Source organism: Myiozetetes cayanensis, unplaced genomic scaffold (genome assembly GCF_022539395.1).
Source record: "Myiozetetes cayanensis isolate MyiCay16 unplaced genomic scaffold, myiCay2020 scf22, whole genome shotgun sequence".
Taxonomy (NCBI): domain Eukaryota; kingdom Metazoa; phylum Chordata; class Aves; order Passeriformes; family Tyrannidae; genus Myiozetetes; species Myiozetetes cayanensis.
This window is the reverse complement of record NW_026087434.1, coordinates 7,603,609-7,625,946: the sequence shown is the minus strand read 5'-3', so window position 1 is coordinate 7,625,946 and position 22,338 is coordinate 7,603,609. Positions and strand designations below refer to the sequence as shown.

The 22,338-nt window shown below is 44.9% G+C and overlaps 1 protein-coding gene across 1 annotated transcript in view; it reads right to left on the bottom strand.

The window, feature by feature from the left end:
• Positions 1-2,991: 2,991 nt before the first annotated feature.
• Positions 2,992-22,338, bottom strand: part of SEC14L1 (SEC14 like lipid binding 1) — a 41,742-nt gene continuing 22,395 nt past the window's right edge. Inside the window, 16 exon segments of the mRNA XM_050319471.1 lie at positions 2,992-3,554; positions 5,484-5,585; positions 6,108-6,286; positions 7,307-7,461; positions 7,464-7,557; positions 8,046-8,180; positions 9,889-10,023; positions 10,328-10,499; positions 12,033-12,103; positions 12,884-12,972; positions 16,071-16,260; positions 17,005-17,114; positions 17,841-18,075; positions 18,330-18,458; positions 20,520-20,651; positions 20,746-20,895. Of these exon segments, the coding sequence (XP_050175428.1) occupies positions 3,539-3,554; positions 5,484-5,585; positions 6,108-6,286; positions 7,307-7,461; positions 7,464-7,557; positions 8,046-8,180; positions 9,889-10,023; positions 10,328-10,499; positions 12,033-12,103; positions 12,884-12,972; positions 16,071-16,260; positions 17,005-17,114; positions 17,841-18,075; positions 18,330-18,458; positions 20,520-20,651; positions 20,746-20,895 (2,094 nt within the window). The 3' untranslated portion in view covers positions 2,992-3,538.

Genomic DNA, 22,338 nt, shown 5'->3' with positions numbered 1-22,338 from the left:
CCGGCTCAGCATCACCCTGCTCACCCCTGGGCCGGCAGCCGTGGGGGTCTGGTGACCCCCCATGGGTGGTCCAAGGGGTCACAGGGGGACACTGGGCTGTGGGGTGGTGGCCGGACCCCACACAGGGTGGGGTCTGGGGTCCAGCAACTGAGAGACCCCCAGCCAGGCTGTGGATCTTCCCCAGCACAGCCCAGACTGGGGGGGTCACACAGAGTGCCCCTGCACTTGCTCTTCAACAACCAGCTGGGTGTTTGCTGCTCAACATCCCTTTAGGAAGTGGGAGTGTGTAAACCATGGGGTGGGAGGCAAAGCTGGTGGCTGGGGCTGCCCTGTAACTCTTTTGGTGCTGGGTAGAGACAGGATGAAGTGTTTCATTAACTCCTTTTGCCTTTTCTTCTTTCCCTTTTTCTTCTCCTTCTCTTTCTCCTTCTCCTCTTCCTTTGTTCCCCCTTTTGTTTTCGAACAGTTCAAAGCACAGCCCTCAGGTGTGGGGCAGTGCTGGGGTGTTGGGAGCCAGGACTCCCCTCAGGCTGCCCACCCCACGGGGAGCTGTCCCATTCAGGTCACCCCACAGCATGAGGGAAGACTCCATCAGCACCAGAAAAGCCTGAGATCTATTTATTTGTGGCTTTTTTAGGCCAGGAGGAAGATTGGGGGAGGCCCAGCTCTGCCCCTCTTAGGTCCTGTTTCTGTAGCCCACCCTGGGCATGAGGGAAAGGGCTGAACCAGACCTGGCTCAAGCCCCAAAACCAGAGTCCCTTCCCTGCTCCTCTTGGCAGCTGCCACGTGCCCCCCAGGGCTGATGGCATGAAATGGGATGAATTAAAAAGGGAAACAATAAGCTGGAAAATTCTGGACATTATTCCCCAGCATCCAAACTCCTCATGCCAGCATGAATTTGCAAAATAAAATAAGTGCTTTCCTCCCCTTCAAAAAAAAAAAAGGCTTTTTTAGAGCCTGAATTGTGCTGGGTGATGGTGACTGGAAAGACAGACAAAACCAGTGGATTTAAGCTGCCCCCACCCTGGGAAGCAGCTTTCCCCAGGGTGCTGTGCTGGCCTTGCACCTTCCCCCGATGTAGGATGGTGCCAGCACACCCTGGGCACTCGTGGCACAGGCAAGGGCTCCACGTGCATCCTGCACTGCCTGCAATGACAGGAGGCTTTTTTCCAGCATCATTTTAACGTGCCTGCCTACACCACGCACAGAATTAGCCAACCCTGCAAGGCAAAGGAGGAGAAAACAGTCCTGGCTGCTCCTGCATGTGCCACTGGACAGTGGGCCAGCACCAGCTCCTGTTCTGCCAGGAGGGATGCCCGGGGAGACTTGGGAATGGCAGTGCAGGACCCTCCACCTTGGGTGGCTGAGAATTTATGGGTGCATTGGCAAGCTGGGGTTGAAAGTGGAAGGACAACACCTGGAGAACAGGGAGCCCTTGGCTTTGCAGGGAGGGCTGGCGAGGGAGGCAGGTGGGGAAAAACTGATGAAATTTCTTCCAGGAATTTTGCTTTGTCTTAAAAGAAAAAAAAACACAAACAAACAAAAAAACAAAAACCAACAAGCAAAGAAAAAACAAACAAAAAAGCCCAAAATAACAGTTCAACCAGATTTAACACCACTCCCAGGGGAGCTGCATGGCAGAGCAGCCCTGGCCCACACCGTTATCACCTGCCCAGCTCAGGTAAGGTCAGAGGCTCAGTTTTGTTTAATTCCCATTTCAGAAGAGGACTGACCAGGCAAAGCAGCTCCCCCATCTCCCAGGGCACAGCCCAGCTGAGCAGCAAAGCCACCTCCTCGCAGGACTCCTTGTCAAGGGCTGTTGCGCTCAATAAGGTCCAGCACAGCAGAAAGCTGCTCCAGTGCAGTTATGTGCTGGCATAAAAATACTGACCACATGTTAAAACTTAAAAGTAGGTCAGGCAGCCATCTGGTCTTGCTGACAGACCTCCAGCGACCATAGTTAAAAAGATTCTCATTTTAGAAACTTCACAGCTTGGGTAAAATTTTGAAGACCGACCATAAACATGTTTCAGCCGCTGCTCAAACTCCAGGGGTTAGAAAAAACACAGTCTGACATCTATTTATTGCCTCCTGTTTTAAAAATAGCTAAAGCTTAGTCTACTTCTGCTAATTAAAAATCCTAATTTCCCGAATGTGATTGTCTCGTCCTCCTGCCCAAGGTGTCAGGTGTCCTATGGCTCACTCACCCCTGGAAATGGAGAGGATCAAACCCCTGCAAGGGCAGCTCTGGAGAGCAGCATGATTATTCCTGAACAAGAGAAAATGAGGCAGGTTCATGGCTTGGATGGCTGTGCCAGCACTGAGAACACCCAGGTTTTGCCAGGGTGGAGGGACGCACTCATCCCTTACTCTGCCACAGAGTCCATGGCAGAGCCCCTGGATAAAGAGTAATAAGCAGGTGGAAAAATTAAATTAAAAAAAAAAATTAATTATTCCACTCCACATTTCAGGTGTCCAGACACATTTCAACCTGCACAGGGCACATGAGAGATATTTACCTGCTCCCTTGCTGCCTCTGCAAGCCTTTTGGCCAAGACATGTAACTCCCTCCCCAAGGGACACTCTGCAGTCAGCCGAGCTGCCCAGGGTGAAGTTCTCTTTCAAACTGTGATAAAAGAGTATAAAGTTGTCATATAACCCATAAAAGCAGCCATTTTACTTTTAGGGCTACCTGAAGACTTCTTCAGCAGTGTTTTATTCCTGCTGTATATTCACAAAGGTCTGAGTGAGGATTTTGTGCTGTGTCAGGGAAGTGCCCAGTAGAAGCCATTTCCTTCTAAACCCACATTCCCTGTACCCTGTGCTGCTCAGGTTTCTACTTTCCAAAACAAACTGTTTTCCTTGAACTTCTCTCCCAGTGGCAGAGCTGAAGAGCCTCCTGCATCCCCCTCAACAGCACTGACTGAACTCAGCACATAAAATAACCTGGAAGCTTTGCAGTAGATAAATGAAATAAAGAGACTGACCCCCTTTTTTTTTTCCAAACAGTTCACATTTATTGATAACGATAAAAAAATCTTTTAAAGACTATCTGTATTTTATTACCAAGAATGAGGTATTATGTATACAAAACATTTACAGAATTTGATATGCAGTTCATGAGGAGAGATAGTGAAGTGCAGTAGGACACTGATAACAGGAAAAGTGCCAACAGAAGAGTTACTGGCTGAGAGAAGGAGGAAGGGCAGTAATATCACACAAAGAAAGACCAGTGTATGGGAAATTAATTAGTCAGACTGCAGTGATCAAGTCATATTGCCACAGCACTTTGCTTAGAGGAAGATTAACTATTATTTTATCTTCCCAGCTGTTTGTGCTGTCATGTGCTTTGAGCTCTAAAAGATGTGTTAAGACCAACAGCAGGAAAAACCCAAAGTGCCACTTTTGAGCCAGCTCAAGTGAAAAACAAAATACAGATCTTCAGACTTGAAAAGGGACTGCAACTCAAAAAGGTCTACAAAGCCAGACACCTCTGGACAGATGTGGAGTGTTGAATGAAGCAGATTCTGTACAGTTGTCAGCAAAATCGCCATCTGAGAGAGAGAGAGAGAGAGACAGACAGAGACAGAGAGAAAGGGGAACACCTTCAGCCCTTACAGCCTGGTAAGTGGAAGTGGAATGGCTGCTGTGCAGACACTGGGTGGGAGTTTGCTTGACAGCAAAGCAGTGGTCTGTCTCACACAACTGCCCACTTTGGCAGTTTAAGTAACAGTCTAACCTCCATCTTCAATTTAGAAGTCCTTAAAACCCTCCAAAATAGACCAGTTTGGGTTCAGTTTAAGGAGACTGGTCGCTCAGCACCTCTAAATGTTACTAAAATACTTTCAGCTCTGCCACATCCCACAGCCAGAACTGGTCTGCAGGACAGGTGCTGTCAGAGGTCAGTAACCAGCCTCTCAGGAGCTCTGCAGTCATAAAAAAGCTTTATTCTGAGTTCAGAACCAGCTTTCCTCAGACCCCCTCAGGGGGTCCAGAACTTCGAGTGAGTTCTGTTTTCTAAGTGCAAGCTCCTCCACCACCTACCCACAGCAGTGCTGCTCCCCAGGACAGAGCCTTCCTAGTAGGGACTGCAGCCAGCACAGCAGCTCCTTGTGCCTGGATGGGCAATTTAGCTCCAAGAGGGTGAGGAAAGACCAAGCAGGGTCTAACTGTGCAAATCCTGCTGCATTTCAGACTCTGCTCCACTGCCAGGCGTAGTTTGTAGTTGCCTGACAGCCCTTTGCTCAGCACTTCAGCCTTTGGAGCCTTTTGCTGTGCGTGGAGAGAAGGCTCAAGGTGCAAGAACACCTGAATGGACTTTACCAAGAGTTCAACTTGGCCTGGGCAGACAGGGACAAAATCCACAGTGGCAGTGGCAAGAGTGAAAAGGGTCCAGAAAATGCTCAGAGCATCTTCTCCTGTGTGCCCCAGAGGGAAGAGCCCTGTGCTCCCTGCCCACACTAAAGCTTGTGCTGCTCAGAAGTGGAGTGCTCTGTTTCTGACAGGAGGCCCGAGGGAGTGAGAAGTGAACAGGAAGGATGTTAAGCCATACCTCCCTTCAGGCTGATTCAGGCAGCCAGCTTAAAGCTCTGCATAAATTCCTGGTAAGAACAGGATCTCAGCAAAATCAATTCACTCGGAATGCACTAGGGAAGCAGAGTGAAACTCCAGCAGGGAGCTGGGAACAAATCCTCACAGCAGCTCTGGATCAGCCCAGCGTGGCACAGTGAGGGAGAGCCTGCTCTCTGCCTCTCTCTCCGCAGTGCTTCAAGCACAAATCCAAGGAGAAGAATGAATTGCTTTAACCCATCAAGACCCAGAGCTCAAATTTCCCTCCCCCCAAAAAATGTGCTCATACAAAAGGTATATTTAGTGTTTACAGCCTGGCCACAGCTCTGTGGGCATGCTTTGAAAAAAATGGACTCACAAAGTCAAGTATCCAGCAACTGCTGTTCTTTGTCTTGGACATCAATAGTGGCAATGGGAGAACAGTTTGCAGCACTGGAGGATCACAGGGGATTTCTTAGGATGGCAAGGAATGTCCTGACAAGAGAATTGCAGTTGATCTCTAATGCACTACAGAGCATTTTTTGGTAGGGTTTTTCTCCTTTTTTTTTTGCTTTCAAACACCTACACAGTTAAAAAAAAAATATTCTTAACTGATGCACTGGTTGTTTTTCCTTTTCAATAAGAGCCCTTGTGTTCAGAGTTAGGATTTGTGCAAGCACACTTGCAAAAATATTTATGGCTGAGTTAGGAAAAAGGGTTAAAGGTAAAGAGACAAGCTGTTGGATCTAACAAAGACCAAAACCACTAAGTGTAAAATTCAAACAGCTACTTTACTATCTATAAAAGGCTTTTGTGGGGTGGGTTTGTTTGTTTTTTTGCACAATTGCCAGTTGAATATGCTGTATTGCAGTCAGCTGCCACAGGCGAGGGTCCAGCCATCACATCCATTTGCTTTTCAGCTGTTGTGGCACTACCTGGAAATCATGGAGCTGGAATGGGACTGGCTAGAGGAGGTGGTGGCAGCACTGAGCTGGGAGAATCCACTGTGGCTTGATTCAAGGCTGGTCATAGATCCCCTGCAATCAAAAAGGAAGTGGTTTTAAGCCTCAGAACATGCAAAGATTTTGATTTCTGCTCTGTGTCTATATTGCATTTGTTTGCACGCTGAATAAAAAGCAAGTAATAGTTTTGGTGCAGACACTCAAAAGCTTTTCTGCCTCAACACATGAAACAATGAGAACACTGCACACCTTACAAAAACCAGATGCTGTTCAAAGAGACTGAGAAATATTTTCAGTCAAGTTCATCAACTGGCAGGTGACAGAACTGACTCAGTTCCATTCTGAATTGTACCCATTCCTACCTGCCAAGCCCAACGACTCACACAAGGCTTTCAAAGCAGAGCAAAGTGACCAGTGATGATTACACCAAGATAACTGATTAACCCCTTTTATACATTAGCTGCCCTCAGTGCCAGTACTGGTTGACTTCTTTTTTTAAGGCCCTCACAATTTACTTATATTTAAGTGAACTTGACACTGGCTTGATCATCTAAGTATCAGAAAGGCTTGACACTGGCTGACCCTGGCCAGACATACCTGAAATCTTCAGATCCTATCACTTCTGTATAGTACATCACTTTACATTTGTGAGAGGACACCTGTAGAGATGCCAATACATCATCCACACGAGGCAGGTTGGTTGTAGCACAGGCAGGCATGTTGTGGAACTTCCACTGCAGAATATAGAAGCCAGGCCACCTGGTCACGTGGGAGCCCTGGAGACAGACAAAGCAAAAATTAAGAGTTAACTTCGTTAATAAAGACTTGAAAAATCTGAAATTCCTTTTCCAAGTCTGGAAAAAGTACCCACATGCCCGTTATTTTTTCCCCCAGTGCCAAAATTTCAGCTCCTCAGCCAACAGGCTGTGGTGGGTGACTCCCCACAGAAGGTGCTTATCAAAGCTGGGGCAGAAAACACCAACAAACGGCTCCTCTGGCTTTTTTGAGAGTGTCCAGGGGTTACTGAAAGGACAAAGTTCTGGTTTAAAACAATATCCACTTTTTCTATTTGTTTTCACTAACAGCTGTCCTTTGAGACAGCGAAAAGGGCACTCAAGGCTCCTGCCTCACGGAGAGTGCAGTGCAAGAGGTCACTGCCCGTATTTCCAGTTTAACACTTCCAACCACGTGACTTAAGGAGCTCCTTTTTCACAGGCTGCCTGACTCAAGTCAAAAGGAACAGCAATGGCAGGCTGTGACTGTAAATATGCTCCACAGAAGATCAAACTTGGTAATTAAAAGACAGGTTGAAAATGGCATAAAAAAAAGGTTCAGAAACTTTGGCCACGGGGAGCTCCTTACAGTGGTTGTTAGAGGGACAATCACACAGAAGCTCAGTCTTAATTTCCAGTCTTCTCTTATTACTGAGGGAAGGCACTATGATATTATTCAAACACAGACTGTTTGTCTCAGAAAATAAATAGCCAGAATTACAGCACAATTCGTGTTTTGTACTTTCTGGATGTGCACTCCATTCTAGGTGGCTTCTCTATATTCCCTGCTGATCAACCTCAGTCCCTGTTGGATTGATGCAACCTCCCTTCCCAGCAGATCCCACGTAAAGCCAATCCCTGCTCCCTGCAGCATCCAGCCTGGAACACGAGCTGAAATGCTGGCCAAAAGCGAGCAGACAGCCCGGAACTGAATCACCACTCCGTCATCAGCGACTGTGAGTGAGAACAGGCACTTTTGAGGCCGGGCTCCATCTGCTCCCACTCGAGGATCTGGTGCCTCACCTGCACACTCTCCCCTTCCTTGCAGATCAGGGGAGACTCCACCATGCTGTAGTCACGCCCCAACTGCCAGACTTTGTCTATCAGCTGGACGTTGTTCCCACCAGGAGATGTAATGCTGTGGGCTCCCAGAGAGTCCTTCTTTGGGGGTTGGGGGCCCTTTTGGAATGGAAGATGTTAAAAACGATGTCGCCCTTGCACACGTCAAAATCCCACGTGATCACAGACGAGGCGTCCACGATCTGGATGAGAACCTGGGACAGGAAAAGTCTATTAGACAACAGTAATTTGCTCAGTAAAGCCAAACTCCTAACAGAAAAAAAAAAAAATACAAAGGACAGAGCTTTTTGTTGCGGGCTTAGTTTCCACTGTTAAAAAGTCTCAGCTTTTTAACAGTTGAAAAAAGGCATTGAGATACAAATTCCCTCCTGCTGGGGTGTCTTTATTTTAACACACCACTTTAAGAAGCTCTCAAGCAGCTTCTGAGATTATTGTTTGCTTTGCTTAGAAGAAAAGGGCTTTGAACAGAATGAAAACCAGTGATATTCTCTAAATGGCAACAAGATGACACCAGGAATAGTCATAACCTTCAGCAACTAAAGCATCATTATGCAGCACAACTACAGAAGAGCAAGGTGGAAGCACAGCAACTAAATAACTGAGCTCTAAACCATCCTCAGTCCACCAGAGAGAGTCCAGAGCAGCAGCTGAGATGAAAGCAAAGGTCAGGCTGCAGCCCTACCTCATGTGGAGCTCCTTTGAAGACACTTGCAGACTGGTAGATTGTTTCAGTCCAAAGCTTTATGTCTTCATTTTCCAACTCTTCTGCTGTCCGGTAGAGGGACTTGGGAACCAGCCCACCCTCTGGTACTTCACACTGAAAACAAACAGCCACAAAAATTATCTCCTGTGACCACTCCCTCCCTGTCACGCTCTCTGCCTGCCACCTCAGAAACAAAACCTCACATTCAGCAGCACTCCAAAGAACGAGATGTAAACAGTCTGAAAGTAATTTTATAGCTTGTACATTATACATACATAAATTCTTCTACAATGACCTGGCTTAGGTGTTTGCAGAACTGCACAGCAGAGGAAGAGATCTTGCCAAACACAACAGCCAGCACCACGGAAACAGGCTGTGCAAATGCTGCAGTTATCACCCAGACCACCTTACACTTCAGAACCCTGAGGAAAGTGGCAATAATGACTCAGTCTAAAAAACAGAGCATACAGAGACCTGAAAGAACTGGGATAGCTAAATTTAAGGATGGATATGGGGAGATGCAGTATGTTTCTGAGCAGGTAAAAGGATATTGCAGCCAGCAAGGTAACAGTTCTGAAGTTACAGCTGTCTGACAGCCCACTGGAAGTGATTACACAACTTCCCTAAGCAACTTTCTTTTTTAAGAAGCCTCTAGCAATGGAGTCAGACAACTATTTGATGAGGAACAGGTTCCACAGAAGTGTCTGGGGCAGCGGAAGTGTTTGGTAACTGAATTACAACAGAGAAGTGAAAGGTTCTCAAGAAAGTCACTTTTGTTCAAATACCCAGAAGTAAAGAAGAAGAGAGAGATTCTGCCACTGCCTGTAACTGGCAGGAAGTATTGTAGCAATTTTCTTTCTGGTAACATTCATTTTTGCTTACTTAAGCAGTGGATTTTGCCAGCTTCCAGCTCCAAGTTAGATAACACTGAAAGTTACTGCTGCAGCAAAAAGCAGCCCACTGAAGATAAACACATGCTCTACTCCAACACATCTAACTGTACTTCATTATCATCTGAGACTGTATTTGAACAGACATAGATGAATTTTCAAGAATGGTATAGAAATTAATCTAGAAAGTGTACAGGGGCTTAAAACACAAGCCTGAGATTCTATTTTAACACAGCTGAGTTCAGACAAAAAAAAAAATAACCTAAGTGTCACTATGATGGAGGTTCCAGAAAAAAATAATCCACCAGTGAGCCTGTGTTGTCAAAAACATTAAAGGGAAAACAGACCTGACAGTATCATCGAGATGTTACAGTGCCAGATTCAATTGATACCCAGAGCCTAGGCAGGAAACAGCTATTAAAGCATGTGGCAAGGGACTGAGAAATTACAGTATCCTGCAGTAAAACAATTTTTCTGCTTTGCTGGGGGTCAATGCACACCATTGTGTGAGGAGACAGAGACGTTTGCTGAGCCCTGTTAGTAGATGTGCCTCACGTTTCCTTGGGCTCCTTATGGTATCAGTTCTTTCAGGTCACACAGGCTCTTTTGATCAGCTGATGGTGACAGCTCTTGCTCAGAGCTGTGTAACCTTGTCTGCTTGAACTTGTCAGGTAACAGACTATGGCTTTGAACTGTGCTTGGCTATTTTGATAAGCTATTTGATACTCACTGTAGAGCAGCATTGTACTTCTCTTTTTGAAGTGGATCCACAAAACACCACTAAGCCTGGAGTCCAACATCATAGCCCCCATCTCCAAACTACACTAGGAATCCCTCTGTGCTTAGAAGTTTCTTTGCTTAGAGGAGTAGAAAAATAATAAAAAAAACCACCACAGATAAGCTGCTGAATATGCAGTAGTTTATATTCATACCATGCACTCTCCACCAAGGAAATCAGGGATAATTTCTTTATCGATGTAATCCAACAGTCCCCCAGGACCCTGGTAGTCATTTCCAGCATAAATAAGGAATTTCTTTCTAGTGTTGTCATCAATGAATGGACTAACCTGCAAACAAAGAAGAACAGAATAGATCAGGCTCTCCCATTTTTCTCTAGTCAGTTTTGAAGGAGTCAGTTTGTCACCATCCTGGTTGCACAAAGTTCACACCACAAAGCAGCCAAATGAACCAACTACGTGAGCAAGTTCTTAGGTAGTGTTTTTTAATCCGCTGCAGGAATCCTATAAAAGACATGTTTCCAAATGGCAACACTTCCTGCTCATAAAACCTGATCTGTAAAATGCTTTTACAAACAACAAAGTGTAGCAATGTACCAAGAGAGCTGAGTAATACCTTGAATTACAAACATACCAGTGTCCAGAGAACTGGGAATACTCGAGGTGCTCTTAGGATAAGAAGACGACCCAAAGTTTCAGGGTAATTGGCTTCAACCACCTCAATGATTCTCAGCAAGGCCTTGACACCAGGTCTCCATAAATGCCTCATGTTCAAGCCTTCCAGATCTACTAGACAGGTCCAGGAGCTGAATTTGAGAAAGACAAAGAAAACACAGAAAAATCTCAATAGCATCAAAATTCTCCTTTCTTATGCAAGTGCCCAACACACTGAAATGTGTGGAGCCCACTGCATGTTTTGGGTTCTTCTGTTTCACCTCCCTGCTTTGTGGCACCTGTAGACACCCCAGTTTAAGGTCTGCCTTAAGAGCAGGCAATGATCACTTTGACATCATGCAGATTCCCCCACAGATATTTCAGACTCAAGGCAAAGGTTCATATGAAGCCAAAAAAAAAAAAAAATCCTGTCAACAGCCAGCCCAAACATTGACCCAGTGCTTTTACAGGGAGATTAATTAAGTGGCCACGCTGCTGCCATGAAGCAATTTCACATTCACAGGGCAGATTTCCTACTAACACACTGCAGCAGTGGTGCCAATACATGTCAAAGCTAATTCTGTTGTCAGATCCCAGGGAGGGAAGCTTCTTCTACAGGGAGAGATATGTTCTTAATACTAATCCTGAGCATCAGCATGTGTTTCAGTTACTTTCCAAGTTCAGGTCTCTCACCCTGGGCAGGAATTCAAGATTTACAGCTGTGCTGCACCAGCCAGCAGCCATTACATTATGCATAAGGCATCTATGAAACACCAAACCCTTCTTTGTTTCACTTTAAATGTTTAATATGCAGCCCTTTAGGATTACGGCTACAAACGAACGTCCAGGAGGCAGCACAATTTCAGTAACACACATGAAACCTATCCCTGGGACCTGACCTCCCACTGGCAGCCAGGACAGCAAGTTCTGTACCAGGGGAAAGATAAGCAGACACACCACACATCCCTGGACCTTACAGATTAAGGGAAGGAGGCAGAAATTGAAGAGAGGCCAAGAAACACGGGATCTTTTTAGGGATGGTCCTGCATTCGTTCCACACCCATTTTCCAGTTAACAATTTCATAAGTGGCCCCTACAGTGACTGAAGGATGGGAGAGCAAACAATTTGTGACTGAATTTCACCTGAAGTCATGCCAATACCAGGAAAACTAGACCCCAGGTTTCACAGGAAGCCTCATGACCTCACCTTGGATCAAGAGCTGAGAAGCCACTTAAAAAAAAATGAAGAGTGCAAACAAGAACTGAGTGTAATGAGCCTTGGTATGGACCATGGGTGAAGAAGTGACATGAAAGCAACACCTGGAATCCATGGTATTATCATGGCCTGACTTTTTGTTAGCCTGTACCGATGCCTGTCTGTAAAAATCCCTCCTAAAGAGAAATGGGAGTTAGGCTGCACTGCTTTGCAGAGATCCAACAGCAGAAGAGAGAAGCACAGCAGCCCCAAGTAGAGTGTGAGACTGAGACTGCTGGGGCACGTGTGCTTCCCTCAGGCTGCCCCAGGCACATTCCCTCTATCACCAACTGAGGAGCTAACTGTGCCTGTGCTTGTGCCTGCACGTGAGACACAGCCCACCCTTGGCTTGTTCCACTGCCTGACATTCCCCAAAGGCACACCATGAAAGCAGGTAATTCCCAAAGAGCTGATCAACTTGTTATTTTACCTTATTGGCCTGCCAAATACTTTTGTATTCTCCTCACATCGCCTCAGTCCTTCTTCGTTTATTGAAAGAACCTGTGCAAGAAAGTGTGTGGTTTAGAGAAGTCTCAAACTCAGTAGGTGGGATAAAGAAAAATATGTTTATATCCAAAGACTAATTAAAACTACAAGATCAAACCAGCATAAACTTTTCCCCCCCCCAAAGAATGAACTAGAAATCTCTACAATTACCCCTAATTACCCAGAAATTAAAGCCCCTTTTGAAATCACAGAAAAGTAAACCTCGAAACAGAACTAGGGCAAACAAAATTTACTGTCTGCCTGGAAATGCCACTGGAAGAGAAAAACAAAAATCCAGTCCCTGCTTGTAACAGTTGCTATGGTTGTGACTGTCATTATTAGGAGTCAAAAAAAGTTAGTGCAAGCCTGGAATTCTGCCAGCTTTCTGCCTGGAAACTGAAGCGATCCACAGTAACAGCCTGAGTGATGCCTTTAGAGAAGGTAGAACTGCAGGCAAGCGCTTTTTCTTAGAATTCTTCTTATCCTTGGAGTACAGGCTTGACAAAATCTGTGGCGTTTTCTCTTCTGTGCAAATGCAGAGCCTTAAAGTTTGAAGCCCTGCACAAGTGCAGAAGAATCCGTGAAAATGCCAATCAGTAACTCCAGGAGCTTTCAGTTTGCAGTAGGAAAGAAAGGAGAAGGAACAGCCACCAGGGGCTTTCAGATGTTTTCAAACCAAAAACACACGGCAAGAGAGTACATCGAAATACCCAGGGCGATGAATGCTCTGGCAGAGGAAATTTCTAAATGAAAATAACACACTGTTAGCAACCTGCAGGCCCCAGGAATACTCACGTATCGAAGCAGGGCCTCTTCCCCCAGAGCTCGCACTAAACCTTTGGTGTCCATCTGGCCCAACCTCAGCACGTACAGCGGGCGACCATCTGCACAAAGAGACCAAACCACCACAGTGACCCTCACAGCAAGACACGGTTTGAGTGAGCTAGTTTCATGCTAAAACTTCAAACAGAAACAAACCAGAATCAGTTAAAACTCCCCTGGAAGAGGAGTAACCTGGAGCAGGCGGCAACATAAACTCGACCCTGTGCAACTACACCGACAGATTATCTGTAAATGAGCTGCAAGACTCGAATCGAGGAGGTTAAAGATTTTCCGATGCAAAAGTTTGCAAAGACATCCTGATGAAAAAATAGCTCCCTGACCTTCAAGGAGAGTTCAAAGGATTTCAAGTGCCTCGGTCTACCCAAGATCTTGGTACACACAATTAACGACACAGGACTATTATTAGGTTCCAGGACACGCTAATGAACTCAAGTGCTTCCTGTAACTCTAAGTGGAGGCTGTAAGGCTTCTATCACACATGATGCAATACTGCTCTGGAGAGAACAGCAACCCTTCTAGAACAGTAGCTACGCTGAGCTCTGGGAATTAATGAAACAAAGTGTTAACCCAGAGCTTTGCCTCCTGCAGTGTGTGCTGGAGCCACGCTCCGAGCTCTGTCACTCTGCGGAACTGGCACACAGCCTCGCTTATGCAGGTTAAGCCTGGTGAGAACAGGCTCTGCTCCTGAGATCAGCTCAGCTGGACCCTCTGCATTAGAGCCCTGACCTTCCACAGTCATCTGGCTGCACACTTGGGCAGCCTGGCACTGGCAGGATGCTAAAGGCATTAAGCTAAATAACTGTGTTGGCTGAATTTGAGAATCAAAGCTCGCACTTCTGGCACTTCCTAAGAGGAGCTAGTTGTCCAAAACGGCTCCTAGCCTCCTCTCAAAGCTGTGATGCACTTTTCAAGCTTTGCTTCATCTATTCTAATACACAGGTTAAATAACCAGCAACTTATAAAAATGAATATGCTAGAACACAGAAAGAAGAAAAAAAGAAAGCTTTCTACACAAAAGTCTCCTTCAAGTCCTGTTGTCTGTGCAACACACTGCAAGAGGGTATCAAATTATCATCAAGTCTTCTGGGACACGAGGAAAGAAACTGCTGAGATACACTATTAAAAAAAAAAACCAACAACCAACCAAAACTGCAGAGTCAAGGCAAGTTATTTATCTGGCAAAGACACCACCCCCATGCAAGTTCACAGTATTTTGTGTTTTATCAGGTGGATTAAAAGAAAATGTTATTTTAACATTAGCACATACTTATCTTGGAACGTACTGTTTAGCTTTTGAAACACTAAACAAAAACTGCTATTAAGTTTCATAGCAGGTCTCCCTCCCTCCCTCCCTCGTGGACAGACATGCACATCCAAACCCAACCTAACAGCTTAGTAACCCTGGTCCACCCAAAATGACACATGAAGGACAGTCTCAGCTGACAGTGCTGTATTATTACTGTGCATTTTATATCCCATTAGAGCTCTGTGATTTTAAAAAGACATTAGATTGAAGCATTCCTGTCAAAATAAAAGCCACTCAGATGTATAGAAAACTGCGCTAATTGCAAGCCAAAATAATAACTTTTTTTCTTTAGCTCTAATAGCTCCTTCCAGACAACATGCTTCATAATCACTCTGCTTTTGCTTTAGCACTGAAAGCCATAAGCACTCAGCCTGCTTAAGTTTGGCACGTTCAGCATATGTAGGAGGAAAGGAGCAATACTAGAAAAGAGGGTTTAAAAAAAGAACCTACCACTGTAAAATTTTAAATTACAGAGAATTGCTCAGTTCTGAAACTGCGTTTCCATTATTGACAAAGCCATGCTCTACTTGTGGGCACGCTGCAGGAGAGATCAAAGGAGCTGGAGGGGAAGGGAGGGGGCACGAAGTTCACCACAAGACTGAAGAACTTCTCAGAAGAACATTAAACAAGCCTTTGATGCATTCTGTACCTCTCAGCTCGTTGGCAGGACCCAGTTTATGTGCTATTGACAGAGGAAGTCTTTGCAAAGTAAGGACAAGGAACTGGGTGAAAGGGAGGACTTATTCCCTACAATCTTTACAAGCACATTCTCATTTTCCACTTTCTCAGTTTGAGGTCTGTCAAACCCAAAGCAGCAGGGGAGAGCCAAGCTCTGATTAAACCTCTGCTGCGTCCTCCCTGTCTCCTGGCCACTACAGCTTGACAGCATCCTGTCCTGTTCCATACACCTGCCTGTAACAGGAAGAGCCAAGCAGAAACAATGGTGCCTGGTGGGAAAAGACTCAATCAGAGCACAGATCGCTCACAGTGAGACATCATTTCCTTATCTAAAGAGCCCAGCTTGCCTCGAGCCACAAATTCCAGCATGTTTCATTCCTATGCATGTATTAGCAACAAGATCAGTCCACGATAAAGCAGAGGGACAGGGGAGTGTGTCAGGCACAGTCATCTGTGCTGCAAAGATCTGGCCGTGGCTCACCATGCAAAGGGAATTCAGCCAAAGCTCCTTCTCTTCTTAAATAAACCTGGCTCTATTTGATGTTTTTGCAACATTCCACTTCTCCTCATTAAGCTGATTGTAACGCCAAATAAATATTCATTTATGCCATCAGCAAACTTAAACAACATCGGAAATAAATTGATTACAAAGATATACTTATTTGCAAACATCTTTTAATCACTGAAAGAGCACACTCAGCATTTGCCTAACACCCTTTTAAGCATCTCAGAGTGCTACAGAAGCACAATTAATCGCTTTTTTTTAAGCTCCTGGCAAAGCAGACTTAAATACGTCAGTATTAGTCAGAAAGGCTATGATCTTGGAGCCTGCCTCCACAGCTCCTGGGAGCTGGCAACATCACTGCAACAGGTTGCCCAAAGAAGCTGTGGAAGTGTTCAAGGTCAGGGATGTTGGACAGGGCTCTGAGCAATCTCTGGTCTAGTGGAAGTTGCCCATGCACATGGCAGAGGGGTGGAACAACATTATTTTAAGGTCCCTTCCAACCTAAACCCTTCTGTGATTCTATGAATTTAGGTGTCTCTATTACATAACAACTGAGAAGTTCTAACCATCTTCCCAGTCACCTCTATTTAACCAGAGGGACAACTATCACCTCTGATTCAGAACACAGAAAGGCTGTGCAATATCCATACCTTTGTCATGGTGATGCCAGCCTCCTGCATAGTAATCCTGGAGTACCTGTGGAGGGTTCCAGGTGTCCAGAATATAGTCCACCTGGTGCTGCTTACGCCACGTCAGCGACTGGCAAAGGATCTCTCTTGCTTTATCGATGTTGAAGTCTCGGGCACGCAGGAATCTTAAAATGTGCTCATCCTTTGGGATCTGTCAAAAAAAACCAAACAAACCCAGTTTTGTACCTAAGATTTGGAACAAGAACAGAAGAACAAACAACAGAAGCTGAAAAATGTGCAGCCCTGCACCAATGCAGGAGGAGGGTGTGTAACACTGGAAGCTACTCAAGGAAATCAGCCTTTGTTTGAAACAAAGTCAGGGACTGCAGGTACCTTCATAAAGGAGATAAAAATTTCATGAACTCTAATGTAATCATTTCCACCTGTATGACCATACCAAGTTAGTCCAATTTAAATAAATCAGGACAGGACACAGACTGTATTTCATTGTTAAGTAAGAGGAAGCTGAGAGACACATGCAAATCACAAGCTACTGGAAAAAACCCAGCCTTGCTATCAGTGATTTAACTGGCCCCATTGCTTCCCTTTCAGTATTTGAGACTGTGATGTTTGGCCAAAGCAAACAAATACAAAAATAAGGTTATTGTAGCAACCAGGAAGACTTAAAAAACTGCTGATATTGCCCTTGTGATAGCCTAACTGACATTCTGAGAGGCTTTCACGCTAATTATTTAAGCCCCTCAACCAGCAAAGTCAGCTGGGCAGTAACATCGAACTCCTTCTGTTACCACTGTTTTAATTTAGGTTTTGATCATGGAGGGTCACTTAACATGAACAATCAAGCACGGGAGGGGGAAGGGTGTGGCAAGATGTTTCATCAGGCCCACTCTGTCCATCACACACCCTGAGCCACGAGAGATCACCAGCCACTTACTTTGCCTTTGTGCGTCTCCTGCAGCCACTGCCTCAGCCGGATGAGGCAGCTCTCCTGCATCGGGGTCAGGTCCCCCAGGTACCTCTTGATGTAGTCAGCGTCTAGTTTGTCTAAAGAGAGATGTGCAGGGGATTAGAGTGGTCCTGGGCTGACCCAGGCAAAGCAGCAGGTGATGTGACATGCTGCTGTCTCAGGCAGAGAAGCGGCCGCTGTGCTCTGCGCAGTCAGAATTGATTAAAGATTCTTTGAATCAATGGAAAGATGAGCGAGGCAACACACACAGTCACCTTAATCAAGAAGATAAATCCCCCTTCTGCAGCTAAGGAAGGAGCAAAAGGAGACATTTTCAAAAGCACTTTGCCAGTGTATTCAGATTCATCATTCCAGAGCACCATAGGGATTGATGCTTCTAGAAATACTGCGAGAAGCTTTGATCTCCCACTGCAAGAATTTTCCCAAATTCCCTTATTAACAGGGGGAAGGAAGATACAGCAGAAGACTGTGTCCAGGGAAGCTTCAGCTGTTGTTTCCTACCCATTACTCCTACAGTTTAACCCAACCCTGAATTTCAGGGCAAGAAGCAGGCTGTTCGTTTGCCACCCAATGAACAGCGAAGAGTTTTTCTGCTCGTACCTGATCTCCATTTACTAGATCAGCCCATAACAGCTCCCTGAGCTACCCCACATGTCACTGCTTGGCAAGCCTGCACTTTAGCACTGCATGCCACCAAACAAAGAGCCAACATGGAGCTTTCCAGCTGCCCACCAGAAGCTGCACAGTGCTGAGAGGCCCTACAGTACCAAGAACCCCAGTCAAACACCTCAGACCACCATTACCATCTGGTGTTCCTGCAGTGGGCTCCGAGGGGCTGCTGGAGGTGTTGAGGATCTCCTTGTTGTTCAAGCCCTCCTTTGTGGCAGACTCTGGTATATTAATAGCAGGTGAAACTGGTCTCCTTGTGTGGGATGTGCTGCTCTCTGATTTACATGTGACAGGAGGAGTCCAGCGAGGAACAAAAGTTATTCCTTCTTCCTCCAGCTGCTTCAGGTAGTATTCTATTATTTCTTTTCCCTTCAAAAAAGAAAATTTACTTCAGCTACTAAAAAAACACCCACCTAAGACAAAGAAAGGGTTGGGCTGAACACCTATTAAGTGGCCAGATCTCTGTAAAGATTCCATTTGAAACACAGCCCTACACAGACACTGCCCTGGGCTAAAGAGGAAGCAGCCCAGCTTTCTGAGCAGAGCAGCCTGTTACTTAGCAGCAGCCTCGTTGTCTTTTGGTAACTCAGAGCCAGGCACCTCCTTCCCAACTGCAGGCTCACCTTTTTAATATTGCTGGTGTATTGCTTCATGGCAATCTTTTCCACTGTGCTTTCAAAACCAAAAAAAGACTTGATATCCAGACTTGCTGACTGCTCAAAACAGGTCCAGTCTTCATTGTCAGGATGAACCTGCAAGTTAAAAGATCATCCAGCTCAGTTATCCATTTAGGGTTTGTTTAATCTTCACACTGTTTGAAATGTTCTCGTTTTACCGGTTCACACAGTCAAAAAAAAACATTCAGGAGGAATTTGCAGTGTCTTCCTTCACTTGCAAAACACAGTTGGGAAGAGGTAACACTAAAGGACAAAAATCTGAGGAGTCCTCCTATGGTCCTATGGCTTTTTTTTTTTAAGTGAACAAGAAAGAGGAGGGTGGAGAAACACTAGTGCACCGGCCAAGAGCCAGAGGACTGGCACATTTACACACTGTCTCATTCTAGGTAAGGGCTGGGACTGCAGTGTTATCTGTGCAACAGGGTAAAAACCTCCACAGCAAACTTCCTGCTGGGACTGACAGCCCAGGGCCAGCTCAGCCAGGCTGAGCCTTGCACCAAGGGCAGTGGAAGCACCTCCAAGCACCGTTGTCCAGAGGTGTTCCCAGCAGACACCCTGCAATAGATGTCTCCTCGTTGACCTACCAGGTACCTCAGTATTTCATAGAATGAAAACTATTTTAGTTTTTTATCCCCATGATTAGGCCACAGAAAGCTGCATGCTTCTCATACAGCTGAATATTCTGTCTTAGAGCACTCCCACCTCTCCTCTCAGCTCACCTCGTGGTTTGCTGAGATCATCCTGGAACGGACACGTTGTTACTTACAGCTGGACTTGATCTTAAAGGTTTTTTCCAACCTAAATTCTATGACTGATACTGATATTTTTATGAAAAGCTGTTTTCTAAATTCTCTTCAGTTCAAAAACAGACTTGTTTGAGCCATTTCAGGGCTGGGCTCTGAATCTGTCCTTACACAAACGCTGGATTTCTGAGCATGCAACTGTCCTGATGCCTTAGGGTTCCCTTCCCCCTCAAAGCATGCTAAAATTGGCTTGGAACACTATCAACACTTTATAAGGAGACAACTACAGAAAAAAAATACCTTCCCTTCTTTTGCTTCTTCTGCTTTAGGAAACAGGAGATACAAGAATAGCTTGTACAGACTAAGTACAAATAATAATAACATCATGTAAGAATCTTCCTGTATTTTCGTAAATTCAATTATCAATTACCTTTAGTAAGAACGAACTTCTAGAAACAATTTATTCTTCCATTAAAAATCTGGTTTTGTATTTACCTTGTAATTTCTTAATTGAGTAGAGCCAGAGCAAGAAGTGTTGTGTTCTGTACACATTTACCACATGCACTTTTCTGTACAGCATTTCCCCTGTTTAAACAGAGCTTTCACAGCAAAACTGCAAGGAAAAGGTGTTTTTAAACTTGCCTTGGAAATAATGGCAGAAATAAAAATAAATAAAAAATCAGATAAAAGCGTCAAGTGGGTCTGACATCCAATGATCTTTTAACCACAGGTCTGTACACAACAGAAAATGTTATGACCTGTACATAAAGGGAATGCCATAATAGAGATAAATTAGTTACATTTGTTAGCTTTGATCTGACCTTTAACATCAATTTGAAGTTCTATTGCTGCAGCATGTGCTTTAAGTGCCTATGGGCATAGGCTAAGCTATTCAGGAATAAAGCATGACCAGAGCAGAGCAGTAGGTATGCCACCAGACTCCTCTGGATCAGGAAACATTTGCTCTGAAGACCAAGAACAATGAAAAAAAATAGGTTAATACATAACTGACTCAATGAACTTCTGCCTGAGCCGAGCAGAAGGCAAACAAGCTCTGCTGAACTTTCCTTTTCAGTTCTGTCAGGGTGTCATCAGCCTCACCAAGTCCCACACTGCTGTTACAGACCACAGATTTGCCTAAACAGAGCTGTCAAACACAGCAAATTGTGTTGTGTTCTGCTCTGAGAAGATGCTCAAGCAAGAGGGTGCCAAACGTGTCTCAGTTCTTCAAGCAAGCGTGTCACATTTAACTCTGACAACAATTATCACTCATGGCAGTGTGCTGGTTATTTTTTCTTGCAAGGCAAAAGCCAAGAACAACCCAACTTCTGTTTGTGAGTCCTGAAATCTGATCTAGCTCCATCTGTGGCACCACCAAGAGCCTGTTACTCACTGTGTAAGAGCAGTGCTCGTTAATGATGACTCTATTAGAGAAGGTTTCATTGTAGGCTTCTATATGCAAAGTCCTCTCTCGTCTGTTCAAAGAGTTCTTCTGGACAAAGTAGACATAATCCACTCCTGCAATCTGAGGATGAGAAGGTAGACAGTGTTAAGATACCAGTTATCCATGTGAAAGGATTCATCCAGAAGTACAAACTGGGTACTGAAAAGCTCATCACCTTTTTCAGGAGCCGCGGTGCATCGATGTCCAGCTTACAGCGCCGCTCAATCACGTGGATGGCCTCATCCTCGCTCTTGTACTCGCTTACAGTGTCACTGGCTACAAACATAGGGATCAGAGGACACGTAGGAAACCTTCTCTCATATGCCTACGCAGATGGAAAGAGAAGAAAACAAACGACCATCACAATTCATCCCCGGGGGTGTGCGCAGAATTCCTTCACTGATGTCACCAGCATTTGGAGCCTCAGTGTCCTTCAGAGCTTCTGTGGAAGGGGCTGAGCTTTACTGAGCCCACATTCCAGCTGAGAGTCACAGTGTATTCCAAGCAATGCATTTATTAATACACTCCTTTCCAGTAAAGCGTTTTTTAAAACACACAAAATACCTCATTTCTCCCCTCCCTCTGAAAAAGGAAGTTGTTCATTCTGTGCAGCAACAACCCTCCTGTCAGCAGTAACAGGAAAATAAGACCCTCTAGTTCTAAAATACCACAGCACAAAACAATCATATGTAGGATTAAAAAAAAAACCCCACATGCTAATTACCGGTGTTTTACCAAGCTGTCCAGGGGGATTTTCTTACAGCTCCCAAAGGTCTAATAAAAACATTTCAAAAGCTATTTCTTAAGCTAATAGAGCTCTCAAGCTCCCTATGCACAGTGTTCATAACGATTTCACTGCAGTTTATCAGCTCACAGTTTTGTCCAACAACAGTCAGTCAGTCTTTGCAATACAATGAGGCCCTTTCATACTTCTGAAAATGTAAAGCTTTTGCAATAATGCAGAGCCAGCAACAGCTTTGATTCTGGTGAAAGAATAAAGCCATTTAAATAAGTTATCTCCTAAATACTTGACACACAGACAGAAAACGGCATTAAATCAGACACACTCAGACAGGATAGTGACGAATCTGGGATCAGTAAAACAGGTAAGAGGAAAACGGATGATATCCCCATTAGTAAACTCGTTGAATTTTAGTTTTAGAACCTCTGTGGCTATAGAGAACAACACAACTGTTATTTTTTTCCTTTTCTTTCACAGTCACTACTATAGCTCTGCTTCTCTTTGGCTTTTTTGTTAAGTAACTAATTCTTTAGCCTGCTTTCCACATCCTGAATTACTTCGTTTTTGCTGTTATCAGAACCTCATTGGCTTTGGTGAATAGGATTTTGCAAGGTGTCCCAGTGCAGAAGAAAGATTAAATGAAGTAAATCTGAGAGGACATCATGAAACAACTCTTTAAAAGAGCTAAAATATCCACCCTTTTAGATGATTTTAACTGCTCTGAATACAGCTGGGCTGCAGCACCAACAGGGAGAGGGTGTGGAACAAAATAAGCAGCAGCTGCACAAAGTATGCAATGGTGGGCCTGGAGGAGAAAAGGTCTCTTAATTCTCCCTTTAGAACAATTAAAATACTTCAGTTTATTACCAGTGCTCAAACCTAGTTTGAAGGCAGTGTTACTATGGTGACAGCGGGGCAAGGCACTAAAACAGTGCCGGCTTTTTTCCCTCGTGCATATTTTTAATCCATTTTTGCAGCATGACTGTCCCGAGTTCATAAAGCTCCTCTGTCAGGCCCCAGAAGCAC